Below are 17402 nucleotides of genomic sequence, written 5' to 3'. Positions count from 1 at the left end.
ATGGCAAGAAAATATGCAAAGGTATGAAAATTTATATAAAGGGAAATAATATTTATTAAAGCTCTCCATACAGGGATAGTCTTAGTTTCAAATTATATACTTTTAGAAAAGGATGAAATATATTTATTAAGTTAAGATATATAACATGATGACTGATACATCTATATATTATAATATGATTGCCATTTTAATGATGGTTCTAACCTCTATCATGACATATAATTATAATTTCTACTTTGTGGCCAGATAAGTTAACACGTATGTGAGCCTTGAACTTCGAGATGTTCAAGTTGGATTTAGAAAAGGCACAGGAACCAGAGATCAAGTTGCCAACATCCGTTGAATCAAAGAAAAAGCAAAGATATTTCAGAAAACATCTACCTCTGCTTTATGGATTATGCCAAAGCCTTTGACTGTGTAGATCACAACAAACTGTGGAATATTCTTAAAGAGATGGGAATACCAGACCACCTTACCTGCCTCATGAGAAATCTGGATGCAGATAAAGAAGCAACACTTAGAACCGGACATGGAACAATAGACTTGTTCCAATTGGGAAAGAAGTACATCAAGGCTGTATATTATCATGCTGCTTATTTAATTAATATGCAAAGTACATCATGAGAAATGCTTGGCTGGATGAAGCACAAGCTGGAATCAAGATTGCCAGGAGAAATATCAATAACCTCAGATACACAGATGATACCACACTTATGGCAGAAAGTGAACTAAAGAGCCTCTTGATGAAAGTGAAAGAGGAGAGTGAAAAAGTTGGCTTAAAATTCAACATTCAAAAAACTAAGATCATGGCATTGGGTCCCATCATGTCATGGCAAACAGATGGGGAAACGATAGAAACAGTGACAGCCTTTATTTTCTTGGGCTCCAAAATCACTGCAGATGGTGACTGCAGCCAGGATTAAAAGATACTTGCTCCTTGGAAGGAAAGTTATGACCAACCTAGACAGCATATTAAAAAGCAGAGACATTACTTTGCCAACAAAGGTCCATGTAGTCAAAACTACAGTTTCTCCAGTAGTTATGTATGGATGTGAGAGTTGGATTATAAAGAAAGCTGAGCGCTGAAGAATTGATGTTTTTGAACTGTGGTGTTGGAGAAGACTCTTGAGAGTTCCTTGGACTGCAAGGAGATCCAACCAGTCCATCCTAAAGGAAATCAGTCCTGAATATTTTTTGCAAGGGCTGATGTTGAAGCTGAAACTCCAATACTTTGGCCACCTGATGCAAAGAATTGATTCATTGGAAAAGATCCTGATTTGGGAAAGATTGAAGGCAGGAGGAGAAGGGGACAACAGAGGATGAGATGGTTGGATGGCGTCACTTACTCAATGGACATAAATTTGAATAAACTCCAGGGGTTGGTGATGGACAGGAAGCTGGCATGCTGTAGTCCATGGGGTCACAAAGAGTCAGATATGACTGACTGAACTGAACTAAGTAAGTATGGACTTCTCTGGTGTTCAGTGTTGAAGAATCCACCTGGAGATGTGAGTTTGATCCCTAGGTCAGGGGGATACCCTGGAGAAGGAAATGGTAATCCATTCTAGTATTCTTTCCTGGAAAATCCAATAGGAAGAGCAGTCTGGTGGGCTACAGTCCACGGGGTGGCAAAAGTCATATAAGACTTAGTGACTAAAAAACAAGCAATAGCTAGGTAAGTCATGTTTTTAGTTTGTAGCATTAAGTCCTATCTTTCCTAGTACCTAGGAGGGTGAGTTTGTATAAATATAAATTCACAGAAATTTGTTTTAAATAAGTGAAAGAGTGAAATAAAAATATAAAAATATTTTCTTGGGCTCCAAAATCAAGAATCTCAATAGTCTTCTCCAACACCACAGTTCAAAAGCATCAATTCTTCAGAACTCAGCTTTCTGTATAGTCCAACTCTCACATCCATACATGACTACTGGAAAAACCATAGCCTTGACTATCTGGATCTTTGTTGGCAAAATAATGTCTCTGCTTTTTAATATGCTGTCTAGTTTGGTCATAACTTTTCTTTCAAGGAGTAAGCATCTTTTAATTTAATGGCTGCAGTAACCATCTGCAGTGATTTTGGAGCCCCAAAAATAAAGGCTGCCACTGTTTCTACTGTTTCCCCATGTATTTGCCATGAAGTGATGGGACTGGATGCCATGATATTAGTTTTATGAATGTTCAGTTTTAAGCCAACTTTTTCACTCTCCTCTTTCACTTTCATCAAGAGGCTCTTTAGTTCTTCACTTTCTGCATAAGGGTGGTGTCATCTGCATATTGGAGGATATTTATATTTCTCCCAGCAATCTTCATTCCAGCTTGTGCTTCATCCAGCTCAGCCTTTCTTATGATGTACTCTGCTGCTGCTGCTGCTGCTAAGTTGCTTCAGTCGTGTCTGACTCTGTGTGACCCTAAAGGCAGCAATCCACCAGGCTCCTCTGTCCCTGGGATTCTCCAGGCAAGAATACTGGAGTAGGTTGCCATTTCCTTCTCCAGTGCATGCATGCATACTAAGTCACATCAGTCGTGTCCGACTCTGTGTGACCCTATGGACAGCAGCCCACCAGGTTCCTCTGTCCACAGGATTCTCTAGGCAAGAATATGTATGTAAGTTAAATAATCAGGGTCAAATACAGCTTTGACATACTCCTTTTCCTATTTGGAACCAGTCTGTTGTTCCATGTCCAGTTCTAACTGTTGCTTCCTGACCTGCATACAGATTTCTCAAGAGGCAGGTCAGGTGGTCTGGTATTCCTATCTCTTTAAGAATTTTCCACAGTTTATTGTGATCCACACAGTCAAAGGCTTTGGCATAGTCAATAAAGCAGAAATATATGTTTTTCTGGAACTCTCTTTCTTTTTTGATGATCCAGTGAATGTTGGCAATTTGATCTCTGGTTCCTCTCCATTTTCTAAAACCAGCTTGAACATCTCAAAGTTCATGATTCACATATTGCTGAAGCCTAGCATGGAGAATTTTGAGCATTATTTTACTAGCGTGTGAGGTGAGTGCAATTGATCATTCTTTGACATTGCCTTTCTTTGGGAATGGAGTGCAAACTGACCTTTTCCAGTCCTGTGGCCACTGTTGTGTTTTCCAAACTTCCTGGCATATTGAGTGCAGCACTTTCACGACATCATCTTTTAGGGTTTGAAATAGCTCAACCGGAATTCCATTGCCTCCACTAGCTTTGTTCATAGTGATGCTTCCTAAGGCCCACTTAAATTCACATTCCAGGATGTCTAGCTCTAGGTGAGTGATTATACCATCGTGATTATCTGGGTTGTGAAGATCTTTTTTTATTTTTATTTTTTTCAGTTCTTCTGTGTATTCTTGCCACCTCTTCTTAATATCTTCTGCTTCTGTTAGGTCCATACCATTTTCTCTTTTATCGAGCCCATCTTTGCATGAAATGTTCCCTTGGTATCTCTAATTTTCTTGAAGAGATCTCTAGTCTTTCCCATTCTGTTGTTTTCCTCTATTTCTTTGCACTGATCACTGAGGAAGGCATTCTTATATCTCCTTGCTCTTCTTTGGAACTCTGCATTCAAATGGAAATATCTTTCCTTTTCTCCTTTGCTTTTTGCTTCTCTTCTTTTCACAGCTATTTGTAAGGCCTCCTCAGACAGTCATTTTGCTTTTTTGCGTTCCTTTTTCTTGGGGATGGTCTTGATCCCTGTCTCCTGTACAGTGTCATGAACCTCCGTCCATAGTTCATCAGGCACTCTATCAGATCTAGTCCCTTAAACCTATTTCTCACTTCCACTGGATAATGGTAAGGGATTAAACTTAGGTCATATGTGAATAGTTTAATGGTTTTCCGTACATTCTTCAATTTAAGTCTGAATTTGGCAATAAGGTGTTCATGATCTGAGCCACAGTCAGTTTCTGATATTGTTTTTGCTGACTGTATAGAGCTTCTCCATCTTTGGCTGCAAAGAATATAATCAATCTGATTTCGGTGTTGCCCATCTGGTGAAGTCCATGTGTAGAGTCTTCTCTTGTGTGTTTGAAAGAGGGTGTTTGCTATGAGCAGTGAATTCTCTTGGCAAAACTCTCTTAGCCTTTGCTCTGCTTCATTCTGTACTCCAAGGCAAAATTTGCTTGTTACTCCAGGTGTTTCTTGACTTCCTGTACCACTGCTCCAGTATCTTGCCTGGAGAATGCCATGGACAGAGGAGCCTGGTAGGCTATTATTGTCCATGGGGTTGCAAAGAGTTGGACATGACTGAGTGATTAACACTTTCACTTCACTTTTCACCACTGCTGCATTCCTCCCACCTCTCAAATATATTATTTTTATTTTTTTTAAAGTGAATATACAATTTATTTAACATTCAAACTTCATTAAGACATGTGCAATATGGCAATTTTACTGGGGGTTTAACCCTACCTAGGATGATTGCTTGCTGGGGCTTAGCAACAGGGTCCAGTTCACACTTAGCACTAAATACTTTATTGAATAAATATAATACCAAACAAAATGCATTCAAATGCTAAAAAAAAATCAATTTTAAAGGCCTTTCTATTCAGGCTAATGACAAACACAATAAAGGCAGATATGCTAGTTTAACATAATTGGTTGATTTTATACAGCACTTATATCTTTTAGTCCACAAGTATATTATTAAATGATAGAGAACATCTAATACAACCATTTCTACAGAACTAGGAAATAAATTTCTAAGAAAGAAAGATTTTACAGACCCCATCTTTTATACCCACCCCAACAGTCTAACTCTAAAGAGGATAAAGCCAATGACTTTCCTCACAAGAGCTCACGACTAATGTCGCTTTGCTATCAAAATCTGTATTTCTGATCCGTTATGAGCATTCAGACAAGATTCAAATATTCCCAACGAAAGAAGCACAATGCACGTTGTGATCGCCTATTCAGCAACAGCGAGCACTGCATTCAAAACTATCTCATCCCAGGATGAGTGTCATATGTGTCATATGCCTGGAAATGCAACTATATACATATTTTACATGCTTGCTTTTTTATTTGTTAAGAGAAGAAAGGAAAAGATACATGCACTTCTACTGTTTTATGAATTACTTGTCTTTATCACTGCTCTTTGGTCTATCATGGGGATTAGAATTGTAGTCTGGGTTTGCTTTCTTCAGCCATAGGACTTCTCTCAGTTTTTCCTGTAGAGCACATTTCCCAGCAATAAATTTTCTTTTGGAGTTAGAGCACACAAGACTATATTTTTCACTCATATTTCAAAAATAGTTTTGCTTGATAATGAATTTTAGGCTGAAAGTTTTGACTCTCAGCACTTTAAAAGGTCATCCCACTGCCATGGAGCATTCCTTATTTCTTATGAGAAATAAGCATTATCTTCACATTCACTTGTAAAAAGGAATTATTTCTCTTTTAGTTCTTCAAGACTTTTTGCTTTAGCTTTCAACATTTCACTAGTGTCTGTGTATGGCTCTCCAATATTTATCCTACTTGAAATTAGTTGGACAATTGGGATGTGTAGTTGGGATTTTGCATCATAACTGGAATGTTTTCACACATTTAAAATAAAATATTTTGCTCTGCACCTTTTCTCTTCTAGCTCTCTCCTCCTGAGTATGTTACTGTGGTTTATTATGTATCACCACTCTCTAAACTTCTGTTCATTATTCTTTTTTTTCTGTCTGTTCATTTGATTATGTTAACTAATTGATCTATAATATGTTTAAATTTCCTGGCTTTTTCATCAGCTTCTTAAAATCTACTATTGACTCCCTCTGGTGAATTTTTCATTTCAGATATAGTAATTCTCAACTCCAAACTTTCCATTTGTTACTTTTGTAAAATATTATTTCTATCTTTTATTTATAGGCTCTATTAAATTGAATATTATTATAATACATTGTCATTATACTTTTCTTCTTTAAGCATAGTTGCCTGAAGATAGGTTTCATGCTTACAAGAATTTATCCATTACTTCTAAGTTCTCCAGTTTGTAGGAATATCACAATAGTAACCTATGGTCTATTATATTCTTTATTTTAGTTTCTAATTTTATTTATTTGTATTCTTTGTCTTTTAGCTAGACCTCAGGAAGGCTCTCCTTAGCTGTTTCTTTCTCTGGTTTTCTCTGATAAACTAGCTTGCCAGTGGTTTAGCTTGTATCTGTCATGAAGCAATCAGCTTCCTCTTAACTGCTTACCAACGTATCTTTCATAGTTTGTGAGTAATTATAGGCTTGAACTTCCCACAGTTTGATAAAAAAATAAAGTGAGTGCTTTGAGAATGGCTTTTATGTCCTAGGGCTTACTTAATACCTCAATTAGTAAAGAATCCACCTGCAATGCTGGAGACTCCAGTTCGATTCCTGGGTCGGGAATATCCCCTGGAGAAGGGAACAGCTACCCATTCCAGTGTTCTTGTGCTTCCCTTGTGGTTCAGGTGGTAAAGAATCCGTCTTCAATGTGGGAGACCTGGGTTCTATCCTGGGTTGGGAAGATCCTCTGGAGAAAGGAAAGGGTACCCACTCCAGTATTGTGGCCTGGAGAATTCCATGGACTATATAGTCCATGGGGTTGCAGAGAGTCGGACATGATTGAACGACTTTCACTTTATGTCCTAAGTCTCCCTATCATGAAACTCTGCACCTTGGCTTCCAGACCTGGGGATAGAGATCAAGGCACACTTCCTTCTCTGTGACATCCCTCTTTTAATTGTAAACAGTAGGGTTTATTTTTAGCTTGCCTTTTTCATCACAGAGCCTCCATTCTATGAATGAACTGAGCAAACAACTGCCCTATGACTGGGGTTGTGTGGAAGAAGGGGGAACTTTGTTGGTCATACTTGTCTGGAACTTAGCTACTGTAACACACAGCTAGGGTGTGTGTGTGAGAGAGAAATTCAAGTGGCTTGATCCTTCTATGAAGATACAATAACACGCAAATAGGAGCTGCAGGTAGTGAGAGCCAAGTGTTCTTTCTGAACCTACTTAGAGTGGAATCTATTTTTCTGCTAATGGATAGTATGAGAGGGAGCAGTTTGGGTTTAAACATCACAGGCTTTCAGCAACTTTACTGTTAGTGTATTTTTCTGGAACAAATGTGTCTTTATTTGCTGCATGTCTTTTTAGGGCATTTTCTAGACACTAAATAGTTGTTTTAAAGTATCATTTTCAGTGGTTAATCTTTCTTTGTGTAAGAGCTTGTCCATGGAATATGTCATGTTGCCATTTAAGATGTAGGAGGTTTGGGGTTTCCCTGGTGGCCCAGTGGTAAAGAATCTGCCTGGCAATGTAGGAGACATGAGGTTTGATCCTTGATCCAGGAGGATCCCACATGTCGTGGGATGAATTAAGCTGGTACACCACAACTATTGAGCTTGTGCTCTAGAGCCTGGGAACCACAAATAGTGAGCCCATGCATTGCAACTACTGCCCTAGAACCTGTGCTCCCCAACAAGAGAAGCCACATCAACGAGAAACTTGTGCATTGCAGCTAGAGAGCAGCCCCCACGCCCTGCAGCTAGAGGAAAGGCTGCGCAGCAACAAAGCCACAGTACAGCCAAAAAAGAGTCAGAGGTTCCAGGAGTAAAATTTTCTATCTACCTATCTGTTTCTATCTACCTATGTACCTTGAAGTGTAGTTTATTTATAATTTTGTGTTAGTTTCAGAGGTATAACTTAATGATTCAGTGTTTCTGTAGGTTATATTCCATTACACATTATTATAAGACATTGGGTATAATTCCCTCTGCTATCCATTAGATTCTTTTGATTATCAATTTTTGTGATTATTTGTTTACATCTCTTACTCCATACTCTTAATTGGTTGCTCCCTTCCTGCTATTTGGTAAGCATGATTTTATTTATTGCCTATGTCTGTGAATCTGAGTCTATTTCATATATAGATTCATTTGTATTATTTTTTAGATTCTACGTATAAATGGTGTAGTATTTTTCCTCTGTGTGACATATTTCACTAAGAATAATGCTTTCTAGTTCCATCCGTGTTGCTGCAAATTGAAAAATTTTATACTTTCTAAGGGTGAGTAATATTATTTGTACATATATCCTACATCTTCTTAAGATAGTTATCTGTTGATGGGCACTATTCTATTTCCCGGATGACTTATTTTTTCTTCTGTGTCATTTAGTTAGCTATTCATTGTTTATAAATTGCTTTTTATCTCAAATTTAATTCTTTTTCATTGGTTGATCTTTATATTTTCTAACTACATGTTATAATGATCAGTGTTTTTATCTATAACGTTTTCTTAATTTAATTAATACTTTTATTACCTCCTTTTAAAGCTCAGTACCTGATAGACTGGTAATGGCTGTTTCATCATTTGCTATTTCAAGGGATTTCTCTTGCTCTTTTAATGGGAGTGTTTCCTCTTCTTTTTCATTTCACTTAACTTTGCCTCTCTGAATTTAGGAGAAACAGTTCTGTATTGTGGTCTTGAAAGGGTGTTTTTATGTGTGAGTATCCCTGTGTAGACTGCATGTTTTCAATGTCTTTGGTATGAAGGCTGATTTAGAAATGGATGCCCATTATGTCTTCCATCAGGGTGTGTGTGCTGGGTGTTATCACCTTGATAGGGGGCATTGTTGCTGCTTAAGTGTCTAAAACCCAGAAGGATGTAAGGTGGGATACCCTCTCTGCTCCAAGCTGTTGCCACCCTATCATAGCAGAGTCTATTCACTGCTTGCTGGAGTAGAAGCCCTGAGAGTTAGGCTTGATCAGGCTATTTTCACAGTAATTATTTTCCTTTTGCCATGGGTGGAGAGTACTGAAGGCAGTGAGGTGTGTGTGCTCACAGAGGTCCCATACACCACCTGTGTAGGTATGCTCATGTGCAGCCTAAGCTTGTGTCCTCTCCCTTGTGTGGTTGTCCAGACATAATGTAAGTCTGTCGTGTAGAGTAGGTGGGGCCAGAGTACTTGGCCAGCTGGGAGAGGGACTATGGCACACTCATCATGTTGACTTTTGAGATAATGTCTAAGTGTCAACATTGGTGGTGGTCACCTCTTCCAGACCACACTCAAGGTCTCAAGCATTTTCATCATAGCTATGGAGAAACCATAGCTTTGATTATACACAACTTTGTTAGCAAAGTGATGATTCTGATTTTCAATACACTGTAGGTTTCACATAGCTTTCCTTCCAATGAGCAAGCATCTCTTAATTTCATGGCTGTAGTCATCATCCAAAATAAAATAAATTCTATCACTCCTTCCCCTTTTTCCCTTCTATTTTCCATTAACTGATGGCACCAGATGCCAAAATCTTAGGTTTTTTTTAATGTTGAGTTTCGAGCTACCTTTTTCACTTTCCTCTTTCACCCTCATCAAAAGGTTCTTTAATTCCTCTTCACTTTCTGCCATTAGAGTGGTATCATCCACATCATTGAGGTTATTGATATTTCTCCAAGCTTGGGATTTATCCAGCCTGGTATTTCACATATTGTACTCTGCTTATAAGTTAAATAAACAGGCTGACACCATACAGCTTTGTTATACTTCTTTACCAAATTTGACTCAGTCAGTTGTTCCATGTCTGGTTCTAACTGCTGTTTCTTGACCTGCATGCAGGTTTCTCAGGAGGCAGGTTAAGGTGGTCTGTTACTCCCATCTTTTTAATAATTTTACACAGTGTGTTGTGATTCACACAGTCAAAGGCTTTTGCATAGTCAATGAAGCAGAAAATTTTTTTCTGGAATTCCCTTGCTTTGTCTATTATCCAATGAATGTTGGAAATTTGATCTCTGGTTTCTCTGCCTCTTCAAAACCCAAGTGTACATCTGGAAGTTCCTGGTTCATGTACTGCTGAATCTTAGCTTGAAGGATTTTTTAGCATAACCTTACTAGCATGTGAAATGAGTGCAATTGTGCAGTAGTTTGAACATTCTTTGGCATTGTCTTTCTTTGGGATTGGAATGAAAACTGACATTTTTCAGTGCTGTGGTCACTGTTGAGTTTTCCAAATCTGCTGATGTATTGAGTGCAACATTTTAACAGCATCATCTTTTAGGATTTTTAAATAACTCAGCTGGAATTTGATCACCTCCACTAGCTTCATTCACAGTAATGCTTCTTAAGGCCCACTTGACTTCTCACTCTAGGATGTCCAGCTCTAGGTGAGTGACCACACCATTGTGGTTACCTGGATGATTGTGACCTTTTTTGTATAGTCTTCTGTGTAATCTTGCCACTTCTTACTCTCTTCTGCTTCTGTTAGATCCTTACCATTTCTGTTTTTTATCATGCCCATCCTGGCATGAAATATTCCCTTGATATCTCCAATTTTCTTAAAAAGCTTTCTAGTCTTCCCCATTCTATTGTTTTCCTCTATTTCTTTGCATTGTTCGGCTAAGAAGGCCTTCTTTTCTCTCCTTGCTGTTCTCTGGCACTCTACATTCAGTTGGGTTTATCTTTCCCTTTCTTCCTTTCCTTTTTCTTCTCTTGTTTCTTCAACTATTTGTAAAGACTCCTCAGACAACACCTTGCCTTTTTGAATTTCTGCTTCTTTTTGCTGGCTGTATAGAGCTTATTCATCTTCAGCTGCGAAGAACATAATCGATTTGATTTCAGTATTGACCATCTGGCAATGTCCTTGTGTAGAATTGTCTCTTGGGTTGTTGGAAAGGGGTGTTTACTATGATCAGCATGTTCTCTTGATAAAACTCTGTTAGCCTTTGCCTGCCTCATTTTCTACTCCAAGTTCAAACTTGTATGTTATTCCAGGTTACTTTTTTGACTTTCTACTTTTGCATTCTAATCCCCTATGATAAAAAGGACATCTCTTTTTGGTGTTTGTTCTAGAATTGGTTGTAGGTCTTCATAGAACCAGCCAACTTCAGCTTCTTTGGCATCAGTGTTTGGGGCATAGACTTGGATTATTTGATGTTGAGTAGTTTGCCTTGGAAACAAATTAAGATTATTCTTCATTTTTGAGGTTGCATCCAAGTACTTCACTTTAAACTCTTGTTGATTATGAGGGCTACTCCATTTCTTCTAGGGAGGGATTTTTGCCCACAATAGTATATATAATGGTCATCTGAATTAAATTCACCAAACCTGTTCATTTTAGCTCACTAATTTAGTCTTTCCATCTTTAGCTTGACCATGTCCCATTTACCTTGATTCATGGACCTAACTTTCTGGGTTCTCTTGCAATATTGTTCTTTAGAGTATCAGACTTGACTTTACCACCAGAAACATCCACAATTGAGTGTTGCTTCTGCTTTGGCCCAGCCACTTCATTCTTTCTGCAGCTGTTAGTTATAGCTCTCGTCTCTTCCCCAGCAGCATATTGGACACCTTCTGACCTGTGGGGCTCATCTTCTAGTCTCACATCTTTTTGCCTTTTCATACTGTTTATGGAATTCTCTTGGCAAGAATACTGGAGTAGGTGGCCATTTCCTCCTCCAGCGGACCTTATTTTGTCAGAACTCTTCACCATGAGCCATACATCTTGGGTGGTCCTGAATGGCATGGCTAATAGCTTCATTTAGTTATATAAGTCCCTTTGTGGCAACAAGGCTGTGATCCAGGAAAGGGATATTAATTCTATTTTTCTTAAAAAATGTATCAATTATCTAAAGAGGTTCTGTAAAAAAATTCTACAGTAAATTTTCCTATAATTTCCCAAGTCTCAATGTTTCAGTTTATTTTTAATATCAATTATGCCTTAGGCTGAAGAATATCATATAATGTGGATGATGGTCTTCTTAATTAATAAGATAAGAATGTGTTTCCACACCTACACCGCTTTAATCATAAACTGTTTTCCTGGTGCACATTTTTCATAAGTGATCTCAGATTGCTTTCATTTGATTCACTAATTTGTCCTAAAATTTGTAATTTTTGTATTGTACTCATTGTTTCTGATTAGGTCAGTCATAGTGGGCCTAGGTTTAAAGGAAATGATGTCTATATTATTTCCTGTCATGATAAAGGATTGAATACTTATGTATAAGTGTTGTGGGAGGGACAAGGCATTAGCGCCTTGATGAAAGAGACAAAACAATGATAAATACTGATCTAAAGTGTGGTTCAAAATATATTATAATGTAATAGTATTTAATTCAATCTGTACTCAACAAACCCAAGGAATATCACATCATATCTGCAAGTAGCTAAGTGGTGTTGTGTCCAGTTTCATAAGAATATATATAGATTTAGATATGTATATAGATACAATCTGTAGATATAGTCAGGTTCATTAGGAGAGAATGGAAATTCAGTAAGTCCCTTTATATAGTCCCTATATATAGTACAGGCTATATATTTTCTTAATATACACTTGAGAACTTACATTCATTATCAAAGGAGTGAAAATAATAGATGACTAAAAAGTGAATGAGAAAAGAGAATTAGGTCATGAAATTAAAAATTTTTGCAAATATCTCAGTCTTATAATAGGAAATAGGTAGTAGTTGCTGTATTTCTAATTCCACAAACACTGTTCTGGGAAATGAGTTAAATTGGATGAAGTCAAATGTCTTGCCATAACTTTAAGAAGTGATGCTGAGGCTGAGTGCACAGTGAAAATGAAGAACTGTTAATGACCTCTCAAATAAAATTAAAAGACATATCTTTTTACAGAATTCCAATTATTGAGCAATTTCTATAGCAAGGAGAAACTAAAAATTCTACATCAAAATGAAGTTACGAATTCTGAAAATCTACAAAATAATGTGGATGCTATGAGTAGACTTGCTATTGTCCTTGTTTTTACTCTTGATATGTTAAATATAATTACATTTGTTAATTTCTTTTTAGTATAACTTTAGAAGCTCAGTCGATAAAGAATCTACCTGAAGTGCAGGAGACCCGGGTTCGATACCTGGATTGGGAAGATCCCCTGGAGAAGGAAATGGCAACCCACTCTGCCAGGAGCCAGCACGGGAGTTCCCACCCATGACAAGGTCATGCGGGAGAGCCCTGATGGGCAAGGTGAGTCAGGGCTTGAGAGGCCCCCTGGACCTGCCTGAGCATCTACCCCAAAACCAAAATTTGTCTGTTATACTATTTCACGACTTTCACCAGCTTTTCTGACACTAACAGGGGGCTATCCCTGACCACCTTTCTCTGAAGAAAATCAATTTAGAGCTCTAGTTAATAAGTCTCCTGGGCATAATAGGAGTGTTTCAATTCAAACCCCTCTGATGACTTTCTAGCTTGCCTGACAGGTTTGTTCGGACTCCTGCAGCTATGCATGTGATTGTTCATAGCCTCCCAACCACGAGAGGCACGGGAAGCTTAAGATATTCTAATAATGCAGAGATTCTCAGAGAATTAAAATTATTAGAATAGAACTAGTAGAGGATTTCTTTTTTGAGCTAATGCTTGCTGCCAAGTTTCCATATCCCTTACCTACTGTGTCCCTGGGAGTGTATTGATTAATATAGTTGGTATATAGAAATGTAAGTAGTAGTTTTAATGTTTGTAACCTTGGACCCTTGAGTTAATTCTTTTCTTGTTATAGCCTACCACACTTTTGCCCTATAGGAATACAACTTTATCTAATGTTTTTGGAGGGTGGCACCTGACTTTAGAATAATCACCTTTAGAGAAAGATAAGTTTTCTGAAGAAAGGGTCATAAAATGTTAACAAGCCTCCTGGCCAGAAGATAATGTAAATCACCTAAAGCTTTTGCATATGATAAGTTTGCAGAAAGAAAGCCTGGCTTCAATAGGATCAAGGACTGCTGACCTTGCATGACTCTACCCACCCCCCCACCCCCCAATTATCCTCTATGCACAACTTAAGGTATAAAAACTACTTTGGAAAATAAAGTGTGGGCCATGCTCATCAAGCTTGGTCTCCCCATGTTGTTCTTTCTATTTCCTTTTCAGGCTGATTCCCTGGAGTGCAAGGGCCCTCTGCGTTCACTTTCCTGCCTGGGCTTCTAAGACCCACTCTAGAAGGTGCCTAAGGTGGGACACCTTCAGCTATTTGAGAGGGCACCTGCGGCCTATGTGAACAGACCAAGTCCCAATCTGGGGCTTTATTGGCTTTCTGCATAAACCAAGGAATATCAGCCTCTTTTCTCTCCTCTATTTTCTTAACTGCAAAATTCTTTCCTTATCTCTTTCTCTATTTCTCTCAGTCGCCAATGCTGTCCTCCTGAGGGAATCCCTGGATCCAACCGGGGCTGGACCCCGGTAAGTGATGCCCGAACCAGGCTCCCAGTAAGAAAGAGATTAAACACAGAGATAAAAAATATTTTGTGGGACATATTAGAGCCCATTCCGGCTTGCCTGGCCCTTTACATGAAGGAAGTGCTTTGGCAGATGCATTGACTAAAGTAAGGAAAATCTCATGGACACAGGAGCCTGGTGGGCTGCAGTTCATGGGGTCGCAAAGAGTCGGGCATGACTGAGCGACTAACACTTACTTACTTAGAATTAAAGTAATAAATTTCAATATATAAGCTTACAGTTTTATTTTCATTCAATTTTTTGCCAGTGTTTTTCCTTGGCAAGCCATATTTCTAACTCAAGTAGAAAATCCCTTGAAAATGAAGTTTATATTTTGTCACAAGAGGATGGGAAACTTATCATAATTTTTCCAACTGGAATAAATTGGAGGAGTGCTATCTATGGGACAAACCTGCTTGAGGTCTCAGAAAAAGCTAGTCTTTTTTCCCCTTCTTTCCTTTGCCAGCAAACTTCTGGTAACAAAACAGGCAACACTTTGTGATGACAAATGCACCAGTTGCTACGCAGGCTAGCAGAAACCCAATCACGTCCAGAGAGTGGTACTGGAGCCAGGTGAGGTTGTGGACAGCTGGTCGCAGGTGTTTGGCTCCTTTGTGGCGCATGACGAACTCAATCCAGAAGACTGCTAGGTCTAGGGGCTTTACAGGCCGATCATGATGAATGGCTGATAACCTCATCATATTCTCTTTGTAGCTGAAGGAAAATCAAACAGACATGGATATATAGAATGAGCTATAATTGAAAATTTGTGAAATTTTCTTGCAGATGGAAACAAAGAATGCATTACAGACTTAAAGAAAAATAGATAACTTTCCTGTGAGGTGATTCTTAATATCTTAGCTTAAGAGCTAGGACTTCTTAAATGTATAACATTTCAAGCTACAAAGGAAAGAAAGAAAATGGGAGGGGTTTGTGGAGTTTAAAGAATGGAATGAGTTAAGTCCCAAAAGGAAAGAAAACAACAAAACAAAAATCATGGTTTGTTGTTCAAAGTTTGAATTATCTAGTAAAGACCTGATAGAAATGTGTTAAAATGCTGTCATAATCTAGAGATAGCAGGAAAGTCTATGATGAGGTTCCAAGACATGTCCAGGCAGGGCTGATCTTACCTTAGTGAAATAGTGTTCCAAAGTGTTGAAGTGGATTGTCTGTGCTTGACTCCTGATTCTGACATTTATCCTGTTGGCTGCTTTTTTATTCTTTTTGTCCCACAGTTTTATTTGCTTTAAGTTTATTATATTTTTAAAACATTTTTATTTTTATATTGGAGGGGTCATTCATGATATGATCTATTCCTCAGTTTTTCATTTTTCTATGGAATGGATAGGAATAGTACCTTCAGATGAGATCAGATCAGTCACTCAGTCGCATCCAACTCTTTGCGACCCCATGAATTGCAGCACGCCAGGCCTCCCTGTCCATCATCAACTCCCAGAGTTCACTCAGACTCATGTCCATCGAGTCAGTGATGCCATCAAGCCATCTCATCCTCTGTCGTCCCCTTCTCCTGTTGCCCCCAATCCCTCCCAGCATCAGAGTCTTTTCCAATGAGTCAACTCTTCGCATGAGGTGGCCAAAGTACTGGAGTTTCAGCTTTAGCATCATTCCTTCCAAAGAAATCCCAGGGCTGATCTCCTTTAGAATGGACTGGTTGGATCTCCTTGCAGTACCTTATCTGATTATTTTGAGATAATTTTTTTGAGATACTTTGAGAATATTGTATTGATTCTTAGAGGCATGCCTAGCATGTTGTATACTTGTAGTAAATATTTGCTAGCATTGTTGTGGTTCTTGTTCTAAAAGACTCTGGAGAAGGCTCAACATTTTACTTCCAGGCATTGCAATTACATTCATTTCTACTGTTGAAATGATAATAGACTAATAGACAAGAAAGAAGGGAGAATAAAGAGATATAGCTCAAGAACTCTAAATCACAAAGTGTTACAAGATGACACTGTAAGCAATAGCAATGGAGGCAACTTTCCTCCCTTTTCTGTCAAAACAGAGGAGGCGCACTGGGTTTTTGAGAGGATTGCAATAATCTGGAAACAAATGATCAGAGTAAAAATCATATTGATTATATTCTTTGCACCCAAAATGGAGAAGTTCTATGTGCTCAACAAAAAAAAAAGAGAAGAAATACTAGAAGGCAATGTGGTTGTCTGAGAAGTCTTTATAAATAGCTGAGAAAAGAAGAAAAACCAAAGGCAAGGAAGAAAGGGAAAGATACACCTAACTGAATGCAGAGTTCCAAAGAATGCAAAGTACCAAGCCATTAAAGTGAACAAAGCAAAGAATTAGAGGAAAACAATAGAATGGGAAAGACTAGAAATCTTTTTAAGAAAATTGGCATTATCAAGGGAACATTTGATGCAAGGATGGGCAAAAAAAAGGATAGAAATGGTAAGGACCTAAGAGAAGCAGAAGAGATTAAGAAGAGGTAGCAAGAATAAACAGATCAGATCAGTCGCTCAGTCGCATCCAACTCTTTGCGACCCCATGAATTGCAGCACGCCAGGCCTCCCTGTCCATCACCAACTCCCGGAGTTCACTCATACTCACGTCCATTGAGTCAATGATGCCATCAAGCCATCTCATCCTCTGTTGTCCCCTTCTCCTCTTGGCCCCAATCCCTCCCAGCATCAGAGTCTTTTCCAATGAGTCAACTCTTCACACGAGGTGGCCAAAGTACTGGAGTTTCAGCTTTAGCATCATTCCTTCCAAAGAAATCCCAGGGCTGATCTCCTTCAGAATGGACTGGTTGGATCTCCTTGCAGTCCAAGGGACTCTCAAGAGTCTTCTCCAACATCACAGTTCAAAAGCATCAATTCTTCGGCACTCAGCCTTCTTCACAGTCCAAGTCTCACATCCATATATGACCACAGGAAAAACCATAGCCTTGACTAGACGGACCTTTGTTGGCAAAGTAATGTCTCTGCTTTTGAATATGCTATCTAGGTTGGTCATAACTTTCCTTCCAAAGAGTAAGCGTCTTTTAATTTCATGGCTGCAGTCACCATCTGTAGTGATTTTGGAGCCCAGAAAAATAAAGTCTGACACTGTTTCCACATCTATTTCCCATGAAGTCATGGGACCGGATGCCATGATCTTCGTTTCTAAATTGCCAACATTTGCTGGATTATGGAAAAAGCAAGAGAGTTCCAGAAAAACATCTATTTCTGCTTTCTTGACTATGCCAAAGACTTTGACTG

The 17402-nt window shown here is 38.5% G+C and overlaps 1 protein-coding gene across 1 annotated transcript in view; it reads right to left on the bottom strand.

The window, feature by feature from the left end:
* Positions 1-4294: 4294 nt before the first annotated feature.
* The window catches only part of LOC147370554 (UDP-glucuronosyltransferase 2B4-like), a 31350-nt gene continuing 18242 nt past the window's right edge, over positions 4295-17402 (bottom strand). The window contains exon 6 of the mRNA XM_086407624.1: positions 4295-14883. Coding sequence (XP_086263750.1) covers positions 14604-14883 — 280 coding nt within the window. The 3' untranslated portion in view covers positions 4295-14603. The remainder of the gene's footprint in view (positions 14884-17402) is intronic.

This window comes from Bos grunniens, chromosome 6 (assembly GCF_055505025.1).
Source record: "Bos grunniens cultivar Pamir isolate PY7600 chromosome 6, Bosgru_T2T1.0, whole genome shotgun sequence".
Classification (NCBI taxonomy): Eukaryota; Metazoa; Chordata; class Mammalia; order Artiodactyla; family Bovidae; genus Bos; species Bos grunniens.
The sequence above is the reverse complement of the archived record's forward strand: the minus strand, read 5'-3'. Positions and strand labels throughout refer to the sequence as shown.